The following is a 21,876-nucleotide window of genomic DNA, read 5'->3' on the forward strand; positions in this document are numbered from 1 at the left end:
GATTTAGAGTGAGAGAAATGCATTTGGAGCTGTTTCTTTTTTAAAAACTTCTGCACAGACCTGTGTGTTGTGCCAGAGGATTGCCACCAGAAGTGAGTTTTGAAAAAGGAATACCAGAATCATGTTAAGTTTCAAGGAGACAGGATAATTAATCATCAATTTAAAATATTTGTCAATCCCTAAGTGCATGATAATAGTAATATTAGAACAAGGGAAGAAAAGCAACTAACATTCTCATGTCATGCGGACAGTAATATTAATGAAATGTGAAAGATTGTATGACAAATGTGCACTAGTATCTTGTCTGACAGCTGCAGTTATTACAGTAACAAAGGGATCAGCATTGAATAGAGGGAATCGCTTTTTATTGTTCCCCTGACTAACTTGGGAAGATTCTTCCCCATATAATTGATGATGATATCATCAAAACAGCTGGGGCAAGTTTCTGGCAGCATCAGTAAAGAGCTAGTTATGATTTACAGCAAAGATTTAATATACCTAATGGCATTTTCTGCATTAAGGGAAGAGATCAGAAGCTATACATTGTGTATAGCTCTAACAGGTATGTGTGTAAATGTGTTAATAACTTTTTAATGCTTTACAAATATTTTAGGTGAATTCTGTTATGGGATAAAAGTATTAGACCCTGAAACACCTTGGGAAGTGAAGCCCTCTGACTTTAAACCAGGCAGCAACAGTGGAAACTTCAGCATGCCACCTGGGTAACACTGCTGACATAATGAGACCATTTTATGAGTAAGAAGGTTCACTCCGCAGGGTCATTCAGCCTTGGTTTCTAGGACACTGTCACAAACAGGGCCAATTCAGCAAGTGGCAGTTGTGTGTGCACCTGTCTGTTGGGAATTGGGTCATGACCACCAATTCACTTCATGCAAGCCGCCAAGGAGCCTTCAGATAGTACCATCTTTCAGTCATTAACGACCTGGTCTGTTTATATTTATTTGTATCTGTTTATCTAATTTTGTCTGTTTCAGATTCATTCTTACACTAGTGGCTGTCATATGGATCAGACCATTGGTCATTTCTCTGTCACAGAAACCGATCTCATTAGACAACCAGATAGCTACAAACAGGTAATGCTGTGGTACTCGATCATGTTTTGTACTCTGATGCTCAACAGTCCTTATACGCATACTGGTCTACATTCCACAGAAAATGGCAGTTTCTAACATATTTTCATCTTTAACTGCCATGCTGGATTGCCCATTTTTAGATGCTGAGCTTCCAGCATCAGACACTTCTGGGAATTCCTCTTGTTCTAAGTTTTATAGTCATTCTGAGATAGTGGAAATTAAGCATGGAAGTCTTTCCCGACGCAACTGATCAGCTTCCTGTACCCGAACAAATGAGGACAAGGCAGGACAAAAATTATAATGAAAATCTCCAGATCACTTTATTAACAAATATGGGAGTAGGTGACTACAGGTGTTTTCTGTTTGTGACTTCTGTGTTTCTAGGACATTTGTGGGCCCGGGGGAGTCCCGTCTATAATAAATGGGGGCTTTGGTTTTGTTACTCATTGCTGTAACTGGTTCAGAACGACAATAAGTATGTTCTAAGGATAATCTGATATGAAGCTTTTAACACCTTGAATGTCCCTTTCATTATCCTATCACAAACTTGCATATGTAGGAAGTCCTGGTGAAGGCTGATGCTCTGTACTTTCAAGGGACCTAAAATTTGTCCTGTCTCTGCGAAGTCTTTGTAATTCTTTGTGTCTCTCCTTCCTCCTCAAAACAAAGGTTTCAGTGCAAAAAGCTAGCTGCCTAGTATTTTTGAGCAGCTCTTCAGTAACAAACTAGTGTGCAGTTTCCAGGGCAGAACTGTTTCAAATATCAAGTTTCCAACTGGCTGTTATAAGCAGTGAGCAAAATAATGCTCTATGAAAATTAACAGAAATACCTTTTGTCACACTGTCTGGAGTGGCTCACGCCCGTGAGTGCCTACCTCAGGATAGACTGTCCAAAGAAGGGCAGACATCCCAAACTGGTGACATGTTCTATAATTAGATTTCACCAAGCCAGTATCAAATGTGAACTACTGGGTCACTGTAACAGTCTTACCATGGAATCATAGACAGTCCCCTTTCACAGTCCAGTCTGTCTTGCCACCCAGGCAAGCTGAACTATGTGATAAATGGTCACTTACACCAACAAACACAAATATTCCAGGCTACACCCAGTCCCAAGAGACCAGTCACTCACCCAGGTCGATTTACATCCTAGATCTCACACCAAAGACAATGCTTGTAGCCAATTCTGTAGTAAACTAACTAAAGGCTTATTATCTAGGAAAAAGAAATGAGAGTTTTTAGAGGTTAAAGCAGGTAAAATATATGTACATGTGAGTAACAGTTTTTAATTGCAAATGGTGGCAGAGATGTAGTAATCTGCTAGTTTCCCAAAAGTGTCTCAGGGCTACCCAGAATAACTCTCTTGATCTCCATCTTCTTGTTCAGTTATTCTCCCCTGTTAGAATCCAAACAGTCCAGAGATGATGGACTTTTCTTTGTGTCAACAAATTGACAGTTTGGCTACCCACATGAGCTCTTTCTTTGATGGCAGAGAGAGCAGAATGCATTTAGAGTCTTTGATCTCTGATCATCACATATAATGACCGCTTGCTTTGAAATGCGCAAGATGTGGTATTTTTGTGTTAAAGTTTTTCATTTACATTACACAAGGCTTCTTTCTCTTAGAAAGGATTATTTAGTTACAGGGGTATATACAATGTAGATGTTTTTTATTACATTCTAACAGGATACAGATAAATGAAAACAATGCATGCAACATCCTATGAAGTTTAAACATCAAATATATTCTTATATATATAACAATCACTTTGATCAGTACTAATACACAAGTGCATTGGCATGAGCATGAGCTGGAACCTGGTCGGTCAGCATCAAGCCTTTGATTTGAAATATTATTGTTTTTTTTAAAGATTTATTACTTGAGTTCTGTGTCCTTAAAGCATCTGAGTTTCAAATACCAGTGCAGACAGCAAGCAGCACAAGTTAGCCTGTGCATTGCCAAATAGTTTTGGTATAAAGTTTGTGAAATTTGTTTTTCTCTCAAAGTAATGTGACATTTTTATTAATGTCACCTTAAATAACTAGCTTTACGGATCACCAAAAAGAGGCAGCATATCAGTTTGTCGTATTGTAATGTACCTCATTGGTAGATGGTATTATAAATAAATTCCTGTTTTGGGTATCATTCAACGGACAGAAATGTAGAGTGGATCAAAGTGTCAGAAATTAGCTACTATAGAAAGAACATTGGGCTGGTTTTTACTGATGCCAATAATTCATTTTCATCGGAGATTTCCTGTGAGAGAACTTGTTCTGACCGATAATAAAACAAGAGATTTCATTCTGAGAGACAAAATGTGATAGAATACAGATAGCTATGATGTTAAAAAGTGGAAAAGTCATGTAACCCCCTTCATGTTCACTTGTTTAACATTACCATCTCTTGGGTTTTTGGCTATAAAAGTCTTTTTGTCATAGTTTTATACATGGACTTTACCAACCATTATTCTTATGTCGTCTTGAATTTCTGTGCAGGCTTCATAGGAGGAGAATTTTCCATTTGTAATAGAATCTTTGCCACTTTCTCACTAGTCAGGGATTAAGCCATATTGCAATTTGGTTAATTGTGTTCTGTTTACACAAATGTCTCCTGCAATTTAAACTGCATGTGATATTGTTTTTCACTTCCCATGTCAGTGGTTGGGTAGAGTTTGTGTGATCTGTTAGATTATGTGTTCAGTCCTGAGATGGCAGTACTTCACTGGTTGGTGAAGTTATTCCTGTGTTTTGGGGATTGGAAAATACTTTATAAATGTCAAATGCTTGGATTTTAGGGGATAACAGTGTGTCCTCACCATTTACCAGGGGATTTACACACCCAATTTCTGTTGGCAGCTGGAAGAGAGTATAAATACCCTCTGCATCAAGAGACTGCTTTGACTTTCTCTGGCATGTAAATTATTGGGTTAGTTGATTGTGGATATGCCTTGGCAGCAGGGCCGGTGTAACCTATTAGGCGACCTAGGCGGTCGCCTAGGGCGCTAGCATTTGGGAGGCGGCATTTTCTTCGGCGGCGACCGCGGCAGCCAGATCTTCGGCCGCCCCGGTCGTCGTCGGCATTTAGGCGGAGGGAGCTAGGGCAGAGGGGCACGGGGAGGGCCACCTGCAGCAAGTAAGGGGTGGGGGGCAGGCATGCAGGGGAACTCCCCACCCCAGCTCACCTCTGCTCCGCCTCCTCCCCTGAGCACACCGCCCTGCTCTGCTTGTCTCCCTCCCAGGCTTGTGACACCAAACAGCTGATTGGTGCCGCAAGCCTGAGAGGTGGTGAAATGGAGCAGCGAGGGCATGGTCGGGGAGGAGGCGGAGCAGAGGTGAGCTGGGGTGGGGAGCTGCCACACAGCTCTCCGGGCGGGGGGGGGGGGGGGAGCTGCCACGGGAAGGAGGCACCTCAGGGTGGGGGTGGGGTGGGGAGCTGCTGTGGGGGAGGTGCCGCAGGGCTCGGGGAGGAGGCAGAGCAGAGGTGAGCTGGGGTGGGGAGCTGCCGCGGGGGGGGGTGTGCCTCAGGGTGGGGGGGGGCGGGGAGGGGAGAGGGCGCAAAGTGGAAGTTTTGCCTAGGATGTGAAACATCCTTGCACTGGCCCTGCTTGGCAGCCATTGCTGAGAGCAGCAGATGGGGTCAAGAGTACCTCTGTATGCCCTCTCCCCCTTGCTGTGTGGTGCATAAGCAGAGATTCCAGCACTCAGCCCTGCTCCTCTCCTTCCTCATAAAGGGCGAGGGCCCTGCGAGCTGATTGCTGTTGCCAGCCTGTGGTGACAGGTGCCAAGCATTTCACCAAAGAAATGCCAGAGCTTTGCCTAGTGATGAAGACAGCGTGTGTCTTCCCTTGCCCGTGTGTCATCTGTTGAACTCAGAAGCTGATTGGATTAGGGAGTTTATCTTGTTGTCTGTAAAGCTCCTGGCATGATTCTGGCACAATCTAAGGCTCTAAGTGATAAATAGCAATAAGAGTCTTGGGTGTCTTTTTAGGTTTTTGGGCTAGTGGTTGCTGTTCACTGTCTTGTGACGTCCCAGGTTTGATTCAGGGTTCTGTCCTCTGTCACTGTGGGCGATGATAGTCTTGGAGTGCTGTGGGTCTTCCAAGTACCATGTGCCCAAGAACCATAGCCTATCTAGCATGAGGCAGAGGGGTGCCTCTCATTTTCCAGTAGCAGCATTGTCTCTGAAGGAGTGGTTGTGTTCATTTCCTGCCTATAAGGACACTGGCCGTGATGTGGGATAAACATGATAATCCTTCATACCTGGAAAGACAATGTAAGCCCATTCTTATAACATGTCTAAAAGAAATTTGTCTTAGTTCTACATTACATTGTCACTATCTCTGGTGATTTACTTTGCGCTAATAAAATATATGTTGTCCTTCAGACCGGTTCAATTAACATTCTCATCACAAGTGTGACCACACAGAGATCAATGAACTTTAAGGAAAAGCAGCCCATTTACTGCCACCCACTCACCCACCCACACCTTTTCTCTCTCTCTCACTGTTTTATGTGTAGAACTCAATCTTGTTTTGTTCTGCTTTGAAAGATTAAAGGCTGCAAGCAGAACTGAGGTCACTGGTAAAATGCTGGTGGCACTAGAGAGATCAGTGTAATTGTTAAAGTAATAAGTAAAGCAGTCACCTTTAAATGCCAGTAAATCAATCTACTGTGTGCAAGATCAAATACAGCAAATAAATAATGGCAAGGAACTGCCAAATGAACTTAACAGAAACTCATTAACACTTAGATGTGAATAGCTTGTCATTTGGTTTCAGAATTTTGTTATGAAAATATTGATACTCATCACATGTTGACCAAAACATTTCTCTATTTTAAATGTATTTTCCCTAAAGCTTTTTTGCCTGTGAAGTTAGTACAGAATAAGCTTGGGTGTGGATTTAAAGAGCAGTGGCTGTTTAACATTGACTCCTTGGGTGGATGCTCATTCTGCACTGAGGGCTTGTCTACACTGGCACGCTAAATCAGTGCCACTGAAGTCAATAGCAGCATGCTCTCCTGTTGACTTCAGTACTCCACCTCCCTGAGAGGCGGAAGATGCTCTCCCACCGACATAGTGCAGTGTAGATACCAAGTTAGGTTGATATAAGCTATGTCGCTGGGGGGATGGGGGTGATTTTTCACACCCCTGAATGACATAACTTACATTGTCTAGAGCGGCAGTGTAGACCAGGCCTAAGAGTGCCATTGTGAGGTTTAGCTTAGTTCACTTTAAAGTCCAGTTTTGTGATGGGGTCTACAGGCCCCACACTAAACCAGGGCATGGCATAGAGCAATACTGGGCTAGGGAGGCTCTGCCCCTCAACAGGTGCAAGGCATGCTCTCAGTGGAGGAACAGTTTCAAAGGACACTCATAGTGCAGGAAAGTGGGGAATGAGCTGCATGTGGCAACAGGAAGCAAGGCTAATGCTGAGAGCTGTGCCAGGAATGGTAACAGCTTTGTGAAGACTGCTCTAACGGCAGGAACTTGCATTTCCTCCCCTTCTTTTGGAATTGAAAGCCCTAAAATAGATTGACTGAACAGGACACTAAGGGGATGTCTGCACAGCAATTAAATACCCGTGGCTGGTATTTGGGGGTTGGACTAGATGACCTCCTGAGGTCCCTTCCAACCGTGATATTCTATGATTCATGTAAGCTGACTTGGATTTGTGGGGCTTGGGTTGCAGGACTGTATAACTGAGTAAGTGATTGACTTCAGACTGAAGCATGAGCCCTGGGACCCCACAAAAGGGGAGGGTCCCAGAGCCCAGGCTCCAGTCTGAGCCTGAATGTGTACACTGCAATTTCACAGTCCTGCAGCCCAAGTCCTGCAAGCCTGAGTCAGCTGATATGGGCCAGCTGCAGATGTTTAATTGCGGTGTAGACATACCCCAAAAGACTGAGGAGAGTCTGCTAAATCAGCGACCATGCCCCAAACTAAGGAGCTCCAGACTGGTAGGAAGTGACTCGGGGGAAACATAATTTGGGGTAGTTCAGTAACTGGGTTGGACACTTTGATAAACTCGTAAGGCACTGGGTTAGGACCTGGTAGAGTGGTGGGCCCAGGTCCCCCTATCTTGTCCCGCCTCTCTCTCTCTCTCTTGCCCTCCCCCCCACTCCTTTGCAGTCACCGAACTCTGGGGAAGCAATGACAGCATGAGGGGGTGATTGAGGCTCCAACTGGGGCCCCCCTCTGGAATGACTAGGCCAGCATAAACCATAAGAATCATAGAAGATTAGGATTGGAAGAGACCTCTGGAGGATGGTGTGGACTGCACTCTCAGCAAGTTTGCAGATGACACTAAACTAGGAGGCGTGGTAGATACACTAGAGAGTAGGGATCGGATTCAGAGGGACCTAGACAAATTAGAGGATTGGGCCAAAAAAAACAACTGATGAGGTTCAACAAGGACAAGTGCAGAGTCCTGCACATAGGACGGAAGAATCCCATGCACTGCTACAGACTAGGGACCGAATGGCTAGGTAGCAGTTCTGCAGAAAAGGACCTAGGAGTCACAGTGGACGAGAAGCTGGATAGGAGTGAACAGTGTGCTCTTGTTGCCAAGAAGGCTAACGGCATTTTGGGCTGTATAAGTAGGGGCATTGCCAGCAGATCGAGGAACGTGATCGTTCCCCTTTATTCGACATTGGTGAGGCCTCATCTGGAATACTGTGTCCAGTTTTGGGCCCCACACTACAAGAAGGAAAAATTGGAAAGAGTCCAATGGAGGGCAACAAAAATGATTAGGGGTCTGGAGCACATGACTTATGAGGAGAGGCTGAGGGAACTGGGATTGTTTAGTCTCCAGAAGAGAAGAATGAGGGGGGATTTGATACCAGCCTTCAACTACCTGAAGGGGGGCTCCAAAGAGGATGGAGCTCGGCTGTTCTCAGTGGTGGCAGATGACAGAACAAGGAGCAATGGTCTCAAGTTGCAGTGGGGGAGGTCCAGGTTGGATATTAGGAAAAACTATTTTACTAGGAGGGTGTTGAAACACTGGAATGCGTTACCTAGGGAGGTGGTGGAGTCTCCTTCCTTGGAGGTTTTTAAGGCCCGGCTTGACAAAGCCCTGGCTGGGATGATTTAGTTGGGAATTGGTCCTGCTTTGAGCAGGGGGTTGGACTAGATGACCTCTTGAGGTCCCTTCCAACCCTGATATTCTATGATTCTATGATTGAATAATAAGCAAGTTTTAGGATAAGTATTCTGGTTCGTAGATCTCCTGACCACTTCCACTGAAAAAAGCAGGTGTCCCAGGTAGCTGATACAGATTGGTTGTTTACAGTGGTTTTTTCTTTTTCTTTCTGTGAATGAGTTACGTGTGGATTGATTTTTTGCAATTGAGTAAAGAGCTTCTGTTTCAGCTGGACAGCATACCTTCAGATGCTTTTGTTTTTCTTGTAACCTTTAAGTTGAACCTCAAGAGAGCTATCTTGATGCTTAATTTTTTTAATTGTTCTTTTAAGATCTAGCAAAAAGCCTAAGTTCCTAATGTATTTCCTTTTTTGGGGGGTTTAATAAAATTTGCCTTTTTTAAGAACATGATTGGATTTTTGTGTCCCTAAGAGGTTTGTGCATATGTTGTTTAATTAGCTGATGGCAATAGCTGATTTCCTTTGTTTCTTTCTCAGCTCTTCCCTGGAGTGGGGGATGAAAGGGCTTGAGGGTACCCTACAGGAAGGATTTCCCAAGTGAGCCTTCCTGGGTCCCAAGGGTTTTTTGTTTGTTTGTTTTTTTTTGCACTTGAGTGGTGGCAGCATCTACCCATCCACGGTCAGAGAGAAACTGTGACCTTGGGAGTTTAATACCAGCCTTGCGGGCCCCCACCTTCTGCACTCGAAGGGGTGGGGAATCAGCCTTGACACCCTCGGCACCAGCGCTCCCCGGCATTGAAGACAGCACCACGTACCGAGTCTCGGCACCCCTCCCAGTCACCTGTGCCTCATAAGAGGCACAGGAAGACTGACAGGGGGTGCTCCCCCTCTCGAGCGCCAGAGCGTGAGACAGCTAAGGGAGTGCGACCCATGCTGGGCCACTCCTCTCCCGTGGTGCAAGAAATGGCACTGTCGACTCTGGGTCCACAAGCGGACTTGTCGAGTCCGGCGCCAGAGGAAGAGGGACAGGAGGATCCTCTGGACCTTCCCTCTACCCCAGAGACTTTCGAGGCAGCCCAGGACCTTATAGCCCTGATGGACCCACATTCGCCAGTGCCCGAGAGACCATCGGCCCTGAAGCCCCCAGCACCACACAGGTAAACCCTTGATGTCATGGCACCACTCACCATCTCCAATGGCCCCAGCACCGACTGGCACCGTGCCGCCTTAGTTGTCGCTGTCCAATTCCTCGGTGTGCGACTCTGACGCGGACTTACATGTATCGAGGAGGAGCGGGCGCAGAGGACGGGGCACACCCAGAGGCCAGACATGACCCAGACCTTCCCTCCAGTACCATGGCTGCAGTGGCAGATGCCACTACAAGCGCCGACACAATGGTCCTTCTGGACCCCGTGGGCATACCACCCGTCCGAGGAGTCAGTCTCTGGCCAATCCTTCTTCGTTGCATCTGAGGGTCAAGCGAGGGTTCCTTCCTGTGCCTCGGCAACCATTGTCAGCTCTGGCACCGCGGACAGCACCGCAGTTCACGGCACCGTGGATGGCACCTACTCGGGTGTGGCAGCCCATGAATAATATGAGGAGCCGGACTTACAGGAGGGGACACCACTGGCTGGGCATCCTTGTCATCCTGGCCTGATGAGGCAGTTGCAGGAACCTATTCAGGACCTCCTCCACAGGACAGCAGGGCCCATCTTGAGCTGCTAAGATGGGTGGCACAGAATCTGGGTATCCAGATGGAGGAGGTCACTGAGATTTCAGACCTAATGGTGGCCATTCTGTCACCGGCGGGTCCCTCTAGGGTGGCTCTTCCTTTAATTAAGACCATCCAGGAAAACATGAAGACCCTCTGGCAAACTCCAGCTTCCCTGACCCCTACAGCAAAAGGGGTTGAGAGGAAGTATTTTGTCCCCTCTAAGGAGTATGAATACCTCTTCACTCTTTGGTAGTGGCAGTGGTCCGTGAGTGGGAGAGGCAGGGGAGCAAGAGCCCATCCCGTGGGCTAAGGACTCAAAGAAACTGGACCTCTTCGGGAGGAAGATTTACTCCATCGGAGGGCTCCAACTTCGCATCGCTAACCAGCAGGCTATCCTTAGTTGATACAGTTTTAAGTCGTGGGACATGGTATCCAAGTTTACTGAGCTGGTTCCTCCAGATTTGAAATTGGAGTTCTCTACCCTTGTAGATGAGGACAAGGCTATGGCCAGGACATCATTACAAGTGGCGCTGGATTCTGCAGATGCAGCAACTCGTGCCATGTTATCAGGCAAAGTAATGCATTGTTGTTCCTGGCTACAGGCCTTGGACCTGTCTTGGGAGGTGCAACAGACCATAAAAGACCCCCCTTTTGAGGGGGCCATGTTATTTTTAGAGAAGACGGACTCTAAGCTGCATAGCTTGAAAGACTCCCATGCTACTCTGAGATTTTTGGGCCTGCACATGCCGGTCCCCCAACACAGGCATTTTAGGCCTCACCTGCACCTCACCCATACCAAAGCCAGCCAAGACAGGACCAGAATAGAAGTGGTGGCTCAACCCTCGCATGGTGTGTATAGGGGTCTCATTCTCCAAACCACGCCTCTCGTTCTGTCTGCTCATCAACACAATTGCAGTGGGGTGGGGGGCTCACCTCGGAGGCCGCGCCAGCATTGGTACACCATGTTGATGGAACTCTTGGTGGAGTTCAGACACCTTGCTGTTAGTTCCAGATCTCATCACTCAATATCATGGATGGCTCCAGCACCCCAATCTCAGATCTCTCCACCTCATAGCTTGGAAGCTTCATGGCTGAATCTCTGACTGAATCACATGTTCAGACCATAATAGAGAAGTTCTTCTTGGTAGTAGAAAACCTTCAACCAGGGCTACCTACTCAGCCAAGTGGAAGCGATTCTCAGAGCTGTATCCCTCTGACTCAGTCTTCAGTTCCCTTTATCTTGGACTACCTGCTTAAGCTGAAACAGCAGGGTCTGTCACACTCGTTTATAAAGGCTCACCTGGCTGCCATCTTGGCGTTTCACCCAGGAAAGGCTGACCTCTCCATCTTTGCTAACCCGATGGTGCGGCATTTTCTTAAAGGACTAGATGGATTATACCCTCAGATCCGGTGATCATCCCCGGCCTGGGACCGTAAGCTGGTGCTCTCGAGGCTGATGGGGTCTCCATTTGAGCCCTTGGCGATGTGCTCACTGCTCTGTCTATCATATAAAGTGGCTTTCCTGGTTGCAATAACTTCAGCCAGAAGGGTGTTTGAGCTAAAAGCCCTCACATCTGACCCTTCCTTATACCATCTTTTACAAGGACAAGGCAGCTCTGACCACACCCAGCGTTCCTCCTGAGGTGGTCTCCAACTTCCACGCCAACCAAGACACATTTCTCCCAGTCTTTTTCCCAAAGCCTCATGCCAACAGCCATGAGCAGAGATTCTGCTCCCTGGACGTTCAGCGGGCTTTGGCTTTTTATATTGAATGAACAAAACCATTCTGCAAGTTGAACTGGCTGTTTGTCGCGGTGCCGGACAGGATGAAGGGTCTCCCAGTGTCCTCCCAGAGAATCCTCTTGAATCACATCCTGTATCCAGGTATGCTACGATGTAGACAAGGTTCCTGCCCCTGCTCTGACAGTGCATTTCACCAGAGCTCAGGCATCTTCAGCGGCCTTTCTGGCCCAGGTCCTGAACCAGGAAATCCTCAGTGCACACAGGCCAGTCAGCCTCACCTCAGTCCCTGGAAAAATCATGGAGCAGGTCCTCAAGGAATCAATTCTGAAGCACTTAGAGGAGAAGTAAGTGATCAGGAACAGTCAACATGGATTCACCAAGGGCAAGTCATGCCCGACTAACCTGATTGCCTTCTATGAGGAGATAACTGGGTCTGTGGATGAGGGGAAAGCAGTGGTGGATTATTCCTTGACTTTAGCAGAGCTTTTGGTACGGTCTCCCACAGTATTCTTGCCGGCAAGTTAAAGAAGAATGGGCTGGATGAATGGACTATAAGGTGGATAGAAAGCAGGGTAGATCGTCGGGCTCAACGGGTAGTGATCAATGACTCCATGTCTAGTTGGCAGCCGGTTTCAAGCGGAGTGCCCCAAGGGTCGGTCCTGGAGCTGGTTTTGTTCAATATCTTCATTAATGATCTGGAGGATGGCCTGGACTGCCCTCTCAGCAAGTTTTCAGATGACACTAAACTGGGAGGAGTGGTAGATACGCTGGAGGGTAGGGATAGGATACAGAGGGACCTACACAAATTAGAGGATTGGGCCAAAAGAAACCTGATGAGGTTCAACAAGGACAAGTGCAGAGTCCTGCACTTAGGATGGAAGAATCCCATTCACTGTTACAGACTAGGGACTGAATGGCTAGGCAGCAGTTCTGCAGAAAAGGACCTAGGGGTTACAGTGGAAGAGAAGCTGGAAATGAGTCGACAGTGTGCCTTTGTTGCCAAGAAGGCTAACGGCATTTTGGGCTGTATAAGTAGGGGTATTGCCAGCAGATTGAGGGATGTGATAATTTCCCTCTATTCGACATTGGTGAGGCCTCATCTGGAGTACTGTGTCCAGTTTTGGGCCCCACACTACAAGAAGGATGTGGAAATATTGGAAAGAGTCCAACGGAGGGCAACAAAAATGATTAGGGGGCTGGAGCACATGAGTTATGAGGAGAGGCTGAGGGAACTGTGCTTGTTTAGTCTGCAGAAGAGAAGAATGAGGGGGGATTTGATAGCTGCTTTCAACTACCTGAAAGGGGGTTCCAAAGAGGATGGATCTAGACTGTTCTCAGTGGTACCAGATGACAGAACAAGGAGTAATGGTCTTAAGTTGCAGTGGGGGAGGTTTAGGTTGGATATTAGGAAAACCTTTTTCACTAGGAGGGTGGTGAAGCACTGGAATGGGTTACGTAGGGAGGTGGTGGAATCTCCTTCCTTAGAGGTTTTTAAGTCCCGGCTTGACAAAGCCCTGGCTGGGATGATTTAGTTGGGAATTGGTCCTGCTTTGAGCAGGGGGTTGGACTAGATGACCTCCTGAGGTCCCTTCCAACCCTGATATTCTATGATTCTGTCAACGTATCTCGAAGAACAACAGTTACGAGAAGATAGGTAACTGTTTCTTCACTCCTCCACTGCCACTATTAATTTCACAGTTTTATCACTTCATGTATTATAGAGTTATCATAACTGATCCATAGTTTATATTTCAGAGTAACAGCCGTGTTAGTCTGTATCCGCAAAAAGAAGAACAGGAGTACTTGTGGCACCTTAGAGACTAACAAATTTATTAGAGCATAAGCTTTCGTGGACTGCAGCCCACTTCTTCGGATGCATCCGAAGAAGTGGGCTGTAGTCCACGAAAGCTTATGCTCTAATAAATTTGTTAGTCTCTAAGGTGCCACAAGTACTCCTGTTCTTCTTTTTATAGTTTATATTGTAACTTGCCTTCTACTTTAAGACCCCTTTGATCACTTCCCCCCTTCCCACCTCAAATTCTTTAAACATTACCTCAAATTCTCTTGTGGATGGCCTTCTGCCAAAAGAAAATTGTGGGGACAGTTTCAGATTAATTGGGTAAGGTGTTTCAGAGATGTGAAAGTTTGAAAAACATGATTTCCCCGCCATTTTTGTTAGAATGTTTCAATTTTTTGGAACCTCATATTTTCACAAATGACTTGGCTTGTGTCTCCACTTTGTTTCATTCCTTTGCTCTCAATAAGATCAGTTGTCTTTGAATGTTTTTTAGAAATTTTGTTGATAATTTATTTTTAGTTATTTGCTACAGTTTTTTTCTGTGAGGATGGAGGTGCTAGTCTGGTTTCTGCTGAAATCAGTGGGAGCGTTACCATTTGACTTTATTAGGCAGTGGATCCGACACTGTGTGAGCTCTTCGTGGACTTGGTAAGCTCAGCACTTTGACTGAGGGACTTGAGCAAATCAGCACCTTCTCACTGTGATGTTGTTAAAGTTTGCAGCCAAAGCAGCTAAGTTTCAGAGCTGATAGACTCCTTTCTGCAGAGTTATTCTCCTACTTTTTACCAAACTTTTTCTAGTCGCACCTTTTCTGACTTAATGTTTCTAAGAGAGAGTAACTGTTTTGCTTAACTTTGTTTCCCACTGTTAAATAAGTTATTTAAAGATTTAATTAGAAAAATCCTATAGTTATTGACCTTTAATGAATTTCAGGGCTCACTAGTAAAGTATATATTGCACCATGGACACATGGTTTCAAAAGGTCAGCATGAAAGCTCTTTAGAATTTGTATAATTATGTATATTACAGCTTTTTGAACAAAAATAGCAAATGCTTGCCCTTTTGAAATATTCTGCTTCTGCTCTCTTGATTACTTTAACTCTGACTAGCTTCTATTAAATAGTTGCTCCATTAAGGTAGCTCTTCAGTGATTATTCCCCTCTATTCGGCACTGGTGAGGCCACATCTGGATTATTGTGTCCAATTTTGGGCCCCCCACTACAGAAAGGATGTGGACAAATTGGAGAGAGTCTAGCGGAGGGCAATGAAAATGATTTGGGTCTGGGGCACATGACTTATGAGGAGAGGCTGAGGGAACTGGGCTTGTTTAGTCTGCAAAAGAGAAGAGTGAGGGGGGATTTGATAGCATCCTTCAACTACCTGAAGTGGAGTTCCAAAGAGGATTGAGCTAGGCTGTTCTCAGTGATGGCAGATGACAGAACAAGGAGTAATGGTCTCAAGTTGCAGTGGGGGAGATCTAGGTTGGATATTAGGAAACACTATTTCACTAGGAGGGTGGTGAAGTACTGGAATGGGTTACGTAGGGAGGTGATGGAATCGCCATCTTTAGAGATTTTTAAGGCCCAACTTGACAAAGCCCTGGCTGGGATGATTTAGTTGGTGTTGGTCCTGCTTTGAGCAGGGGGTTGGACTAGATGACCTCCTGATGTCTCTTCCAATACTAATCTTCTATGATTCGAAGTACATGGGGAAATGATACTGGCTGAATAAGGAGACTGGGGACTAGCATCTGTAGTGGAGGGAAACTGGGACTGGCAGTGGGTTAGGGCAGTAGGAATGGGGAAACTGAGAGCCAGTTAGCTGGGAGTTGGGGACACTTAGATCAGGTGAAGAGCTTGGCAGAGGTGTGAAGGGTCTTGGACTGGCTGGACAAGGAGACTGGGAACCAATATGGAGGAGGTCTAGGGAGAGGGAAGACAGACCTGACAAAAATTTGGAGTTTGAGAGAAGAACTTGGACTAGCTGGGTAAAGAGGCAGGGGCTAGGAGACATGGATGGGGATGGGGGACTGAGATTGGATGAGGAGCCAGCAGGGGGGAACTGGGACTGTCTGTGCAAAGAGACTGTGTGTGTGTGTGTGGTTAGAGATTGGGAGTATGGCAGGAGATTAGGAGTTAGTGAGCCTAGAGGGAGGAGGGGCAGGGGAGGGACAGGGACTGGGATGAGAAGTCTGAGAGGTAGAGACAGGGACTGGATAAGCTAAGATAATGGGTATGGGATAAGGAGCCAGGAATGGGGAAGTGATAGAACTGGGACAGGGATAGGTTGGAGCAGACCACAAGGCAAAAGGAGTCAAGCTTCGTGAGAAATGGGCAGAAGCCTACAGCCTGGAATGGAACCCAGGATTCCTTAGTCTCACCATTCCTCTGCTGTCAGCAAATATCCATGAAACCTACTAGCAAAATGTCTCATTTGCCTTTAGGGCTGGTCTGCGTAGAGGATAACTGTTGGGGTATGTAAGGGTTAAATAAAGACCTGGGGAACTGCTAGCATGGTAATAGGGAGTGAGTCACAGACAGGCACTGTTTCTTCACTTGATAGATAAAGTGCCATCCCTCTCCCTTTCCTTCTGCTTGTTAAGGGTAGATAAGCAGTGCAGCTGCATGAGAAATATGGTTGTCTAAAGGATACCCTTTGTGTAAAGAAGTGTTATCTCCCCCCCTTCCTTTCCCAGCTACATAAATGAGCTCGGGGTCATGGCTCCTTCTTCCTTCCCTGTAAACTGCTGATTAAGGGAATTTGTGCTGCAGTTACTGCCAAGAAATGTATCTTCAGGGTAAAAATGTCTGTAGAATATGCTTAATGTTGTAAACAGTAAACGGGCGGGGATAATTATATTCAGTATATAGCTATTAATATTCATTGTATGGGTATTCATATTACTCAAGGGTTTTGGGGGTGTTTTAGGTATTTACATACAAACTTAAATAAAAGGAGTGTGCTGTAACTAATTCACTGCTTACTCGACAATTGGGTCAAGCGGAACAAGTACCGCTATAAAGAAGCCCGTTTACTCAATCCTCCTCTGGGTCAGTCTGCTCATTCTCTAACATACGGCGTCTCGAACAGGATCCCAGGGGAGAGTCGTGCCTGATCACCACGTCTCGCCATGGATTCAATGAGTAAGTTGAACAGGCCCTTTACTGCAAATCTGGTTAAGGAGTTTATTAATAAACTGGTGGGGAAATGGGGGGGTACTTATTGCGCCCCCCCCCCCAGGGGGATTGTTAGGATTGGCCAGCCATCCAGGGGCGGGTGGAAGCTTCCCTGGCATCCAAGTGCTCCCAGGATAAGAAAAACGCTGTTTTGTTGTAGGCTCTGTGTTAAGGTCTGTCAGGTTTATGGGACAAGGTTACTGGTCATAAAAGCAAAGTGGAAACTTTGCAGCAAATTGCTGAGGAACAGCGCACGGTAAATCGTCACAGTGTGCTGGCAATCAGAATGGCTGAAATTGTATGGACTATTTTAATTGTCTTAAGTCAGAGAACCTGACCCAAGAAGCAAAATTCTTGTTCCTCATTTATCACCCCCTTCAGCCCCTCCTGCTTTTAAAGACCTCAGTTCCCCCCCCCCCCTTCACATTTTTGGTTTTCTGAAGTTTTAATGGATGGTACTTTGCATACTTAGTGAAAAGTTTGTTTGGACAAAGCGTGACAGAAGTCTGCTGCATTCCATTGAAATTTTTAAAGTAAAACGTCCATGGGTGACCATGGAAACAAATGTTTTACTGCCTTTTAAAATAATTTCAAGGTAAAGGAAGCACAGGTTGAGGCAGCTGTGTGTTGCAGGGTGGCTGTGTCATTACAGGCAAAATGTACCACCTTAAAAAAGTAAATGCAAAAGTAAGCAATTTAAAGTAAGTGAAGAGTTACAAGTAGCTGTTGTAAAAATTAATACTACACAGTTTGGGGGGAGTTTGGAGGGAAGTAAACAGTTGGGAGTTGTGGAAATGTTAAATGGTAACAGTTGTAAAAATGGTAGAGTAACAGCTTAATGTCATTAAAAAAAAGTATGTGGTTTAAGAATAAAACCCAGTTATGTAAATGTAAATATATGTGCAACTCGTTACAGTCACATTGGGTGGAATCCTGGTAGTTAAATTATACAAGGGGGTCAAGTGGCTACTACCACCACTATGTTTTTATCCCCAGGAGCCTTTACAGCTATTCTGAAGGAAAATGTGCCCTTTTCCCACAGACATGGTTTGTAAATATAATTTAATCAAAATCACTAAAGAAATATAAGGGGTTTCCATTGAAACTTGACTGCCTCTAATTGTACAAGATGGGTCAGCCTGCTCATTCTCTAACAATAACAAATTACTACTGCTATCAGTTACTCCATTAGCTCAAGTGGCAGAGGTCTGTGCATTGGATCTAAAGATTCTAATCCTGCTGCTGAACAGTGTGTGTCAATACGATGCCCCATGATGAAATTGCCTGTGCAACTTTAATTCAGCTGCCTTATGTATATGTATTATGCTAGTCTTTAACTACCTGCTATTTTTTCGCCAAAGAGCTCCTGTCTTTCTTTAAGTATGAAAGGGGGAGCCAATTCTGTGAATTTGCTGAGGTGCCGGTTAGATTTTAAAACTGAAATCTCATAAACTAGATTTCCCAATTTGAAATGTGTTGTAACCAAAACAGGGATAGAATTTAATTAGGATAACCCCTTTTTATTGATTGCAGTGAGCATTAGTTTACGAATTATAATGTAAGGGAGTGGAAGCAGGGAGGTAGCTCTCCCCTCCCTCCTGCCTGCAGACAGTGAAGGGCTACTTGTACATGTTGAAATGGTGGTGGAAACAAGCCTGAGAATAATGTGCACCAGTGTTTACTAAACCCAGGGTCTCCAAGTGATTTTGTGAACCTAGCAGAGGCAGAAACCAAGGGGGCCCTGCCACACTCTGCTACATAGGTCAATGTATTTGGACTTATAAACATGCATATAGTATTAGTAAAAATCCAAAATACCATTCCCTCAGGTCTTGCCAGAAAAAGCATAGACTCACCAAGGAACTTTCATAGAATCATAGAATACCAGGGTTGGAAGGGACCTCAGGAGGTCATCTAGTCCAACCCCCTGCTCAAAGCAGGACCAATCCCCAGACAGATTTTTACCCCAGTTCCCTAAGTGGCCCCCTCAAGGATTGAACTCACAACCCTGGGTTTAGCAGGCCAATGCTCAAACCACTGAGCTATCCCTCCCCCCCCCCCCCTTTTTTTTTTTTTTTTTTTTTTTTTTTTTTAAGAAGAACAAAGAGCAATTTTTAGTTAAAACATTTATCCATTTTTTTTTACTTTAACAGCTTTGTAAATAATACAGCACTTTCAAGTATTACATCAGAAATAAAGTCCTTGTTGATCATACTATTTAAATCTCAATTTGTTAATACTGACTAGCATGCTTTATACATCTTCAATAACTTATATCAAAGTGGCTCTTGGTGGATGGAAAATGCTGCACTTTTCCAGTAGTTGAAGGGGAAAAAAAAATGAAGTTTCAAGAACAAGCACTTGCATCACAACTCCAGTAGCCAACTGTTCCTTTAGAATGAGATTGCTGACCCACCTTCTCTACTTGTATTTATCCACATTCAAAAGAAACTTGCTGTCAGTTTACTTGATATGTAGCCAAGCTAGTTCTGGTGTGTTCCTGCTTGTTAGTCCTGTGAATGCCAGAATGTTTTCTACCCAATTTTTCAACACGTGAGAAAACTGGATTGCATTTGTGTACAAAAAGACTCATATTGTTTCCCCCTGATGATCCACCTTGGTGCTGATCACGCAGGACAAAGCTGCAATATAAAAAGGTGCCTAGAGGATTTCCCTAGGTGATCTTCAGGTGACCCAGCCTGTCTAGGATCTCCTACACCAGTGCTTCCCTGGAGCTAGTGCAGGGACTGTAGTCAGGATATCACTGCCTGCTGAAATATTACCTTGGGGCCATGGGCAGTTAGCACAAATAAGGGTAGCCTTCAGTCTCTTCTGCTTTATGCTGGGGGCTAACCCAGCACAAGACCTCCCCATTAACTGTGTAGAGGGTAAAGACATCTCTCCTGTGTGTCAAGCACTCCCCAGCTGCAACTGAGATCAGGGCCTCCGAAAGCAGTAAGATTTTACTGACAAACACCCTATAGTTCATTTATAAGCACTCAATTTCTTCTCATCTCTACTACTTTGTAACTTCCCAGACTTCCACATTTGCTCAAACACATACCCTGACATTCTGTCTGAAGTATTTTAATCTACACTGCTATTCTTTCAGTTAGTTATTTTAAAGAACAAAAAGAGAAATACATTTTCTGAAATGAAACCTCACCACTTCTTCTCAGGCCAGGGATAGGGGAGCGTCTGTCCATAGAACTTCTGGTTTTGCTGCTTCTTCGATGGGTTCAGCAACTCCACTTAGTCCTGTAACTCTGAAGGAGGAAAGAGGCCTCCCAGCGGTCAACAAACTCTGGGGTCCCACACAGTGGCCTCAGGTTTTATACTATTTTTCAGGGTTAGCGGGAGGATGGCAATCCTTCTATTTCTTATTGGACACTGGTTCACAGCTCTTAGATTTCAGCTCTCTGTTTTTCTGCTGCCTCTGTTGATATAAGTCGATGGTGTCGGCATTTAGAAAATTTCTTTGATGTTTCTGTCAGTTGAAAGGTTTTTATGTTTCTTTCATTTTAGAGATTGTAATTCTGTATTTTCTTATATTGCCCAGGCTATTAATTGGAGTCCCTCATCTTTAAGCAATTTCTTTTAACAATTCAAAATTGTACCCTGGTTAAGTGCTTATATCTTTCAATATCCCCCTTTCCTTGTGCTATGCTGTTCATGTCACTTCTGTAGTGCAACAATAATTTAGAAAGTAAAATAAAAATCCCTTATAGTAGTGCCTCTAAATTTAGTAGACACCTAGTCCATACATTCCTTGACTATACCTTTCATTTCACATCCTTAGGGTTTATAATGGAACAAGAGACAATATCCACACATAGAGAGATGGTTTATCTGATTCATAAGGCAGATAAATGTACAGCTTCTAATTTTGGGTGAAAGACATTGAAGGAACAATATGGTATTTGATTAATACGACGGACAAATGCACACTTTATAAATTGGGGTGAAAACATGTGACTTGGATTTATTTGGGGAATCAAAGAAATTGGTCCCAGTGACACAGCAAGCTTTTCATAACCGCTTTAAACTCAGTTTCCTCGCCTATCTCTTGATCTTGGTTCACTCACAGTATGTAATCGTCCACTTTGCATAGGTCAGCAGCATGGTTCTCTGCTTGGCAACATTTGAGGTTCTTTTTTGCTAGACTGGGAGAGAGAGAAAACTTTCATCTATATATAAATTATGAGAGATTCTTGCCTGGGCACTTAACAGTAGTCTTATTTTAGGGATCTGAATTTCTGTTCTTGGAGGAGTAGAACCTCAAACCTTAGCTTATTTGTGGTCCCTTAGACAACTTGTCTCACATTACATTTTTTTTATTGACTTTATTTCTAGATGGAGGTCAGAGCTAGAAGGACCCTACTTTGGGATAAACAAAGGTGTTGTGTAGCTTTTCTGATTTTTGAGGGCCGGGAGGAAGTGATAGTTGTTATCCATATATTCCAGGATATTTGTCTTCTATACCTCCCACATCATTTAGTGCACAGAGATGGACATGCCCTGGGAATGAATCAGGGTTGTGTAGTAAATCAGACTGTTGTCTATAGGACTTCTGCCTCATTTGTTATGGAAGTTGGAAGGTGTGAGGGTTAACTGGGTTGAGGGGAGCTTACAGAAGTGTAATAACCAATATGTGTAGTCTTTCTGCTGTTGTTAGTTACGTTTTGCTCTAAACGCTTTCCACCTTTCAGGAATAAATAAATGATGCTTTATACTAAAGAAGCTGCTTCTGTATCACTGCAAACATCTACAGTCACAGAGAAAAAGGGCTTGCAGGAGCTAATGTAACTGGACCTGCTGGAGTAGTCATGGTTGATCCCTGCAGGAGTAAAGGACTGAAACCTGACGCCTGTCGGGTGAGAGGGAGGTATGCGATGAGATGCTGAGAAAGGACAGCAATGCAGTTAGCCTGGTAACAATGACAATCACTAATTGTGTGTTCCTCATTTTTTGGGTGCCCAATTTGAGGAGGTCATAGAATCATAGAAGATGAGGGTTGGAAGAGACCTCAGGAGGTCATCTAGTCCAACCCGTTGCTCAAAGCAGGACCAACACTAATTAAATTATCCCAGCCAAGGCTTTGTCAAGCTGGGCCTTAAAAACCTCTAGGGATGGAGATTCCATCACCTCCCTAGGTAACGCATTCCAATGCTTCACCACCCTCCTAGTGAAATAGTATTTCCTAATATCCAACCTAGACCTCCCTCACTGCAACTTGAAACCATTGCTTCTTGTT

At 44.8% G+C, this 21,876-nt stretch overlaps 1 protein-coding gene and 2 long non-coding RNA genes across 10 annotated transcripts in view; 2 read left to right on the forward strand and 1 right to left on the reverse strand.

Moving 5' to 3' along the window:
• The window catches only part of TEDC1 (tubulin epsilon and delta complex 1), a 205,109-nt gene that overhangs the window by 59,833 nt on the left and 123,400 nt on the right, over positions 1–21,876 (forward strand). For 6 of the 8 annotated variants that reach the window (XR_010590042.1, XR_006174597.2, XM_065555734.1 and 3 more), the window contains one exon: positions 996–1,094. The exons of the other annotated variants lie outside the window; for them this stretch is intronic. Coding sequence is in view for 4 of the 6 variants with exons in the window: in XM_065555734.1 (XP_065411806.1) it covers positions 996–1,094 (99 nt within the window). In the remaining 2 variants the exon portion in view is untranslated. The remainder of the gene's footprint in view (positions 1–995; positions 1,095–21,876) is intronic. 8 annotated transcript variants of the gene reach the window in all.
• Positions 1,390–20,858, reverse strand: LOC135973246 (uncharacterized). The gene is made up of 2 exons (XR_010590045.1): positions 19,789–20,858; positions 1,390–5,353 (listed from the first exon to the last, which is right to left on the reverse strand). It is a non-coding gene; the product is annotated as an uncharacterized LOC135973246 (long non-coding RNA).
• The window catches only part of LOC135973245 (uncharacterized), a 37,979-nt gene continuing 32,353 nt past the window's right edge, over positions 16,251–21,876 (forward strand). Inside the window, exon 1 of the long non-coding RNA XR_010590044.1 lies at positions 16,251–16,589. This is a non-coding gene — a long non-coding RNA (uncharacterized LOC135973245). The remainder of the gene's footprint in view (positions 16,590–21,876) is intronic.

Source organism: Chrysemys picta, chromosome 8 (assembly GCF_011386835.1).
Source record: "Chrysemys picta bellii isolate R12L10 chromosome 8, ASM1138683v2, whole genome shotgun sequence".
Taxonomy (NCBI): Eukaryota; Metazoa; Chordata; order Testudines; family Emydidae; genus Chrysemys; species Chrysemys picta.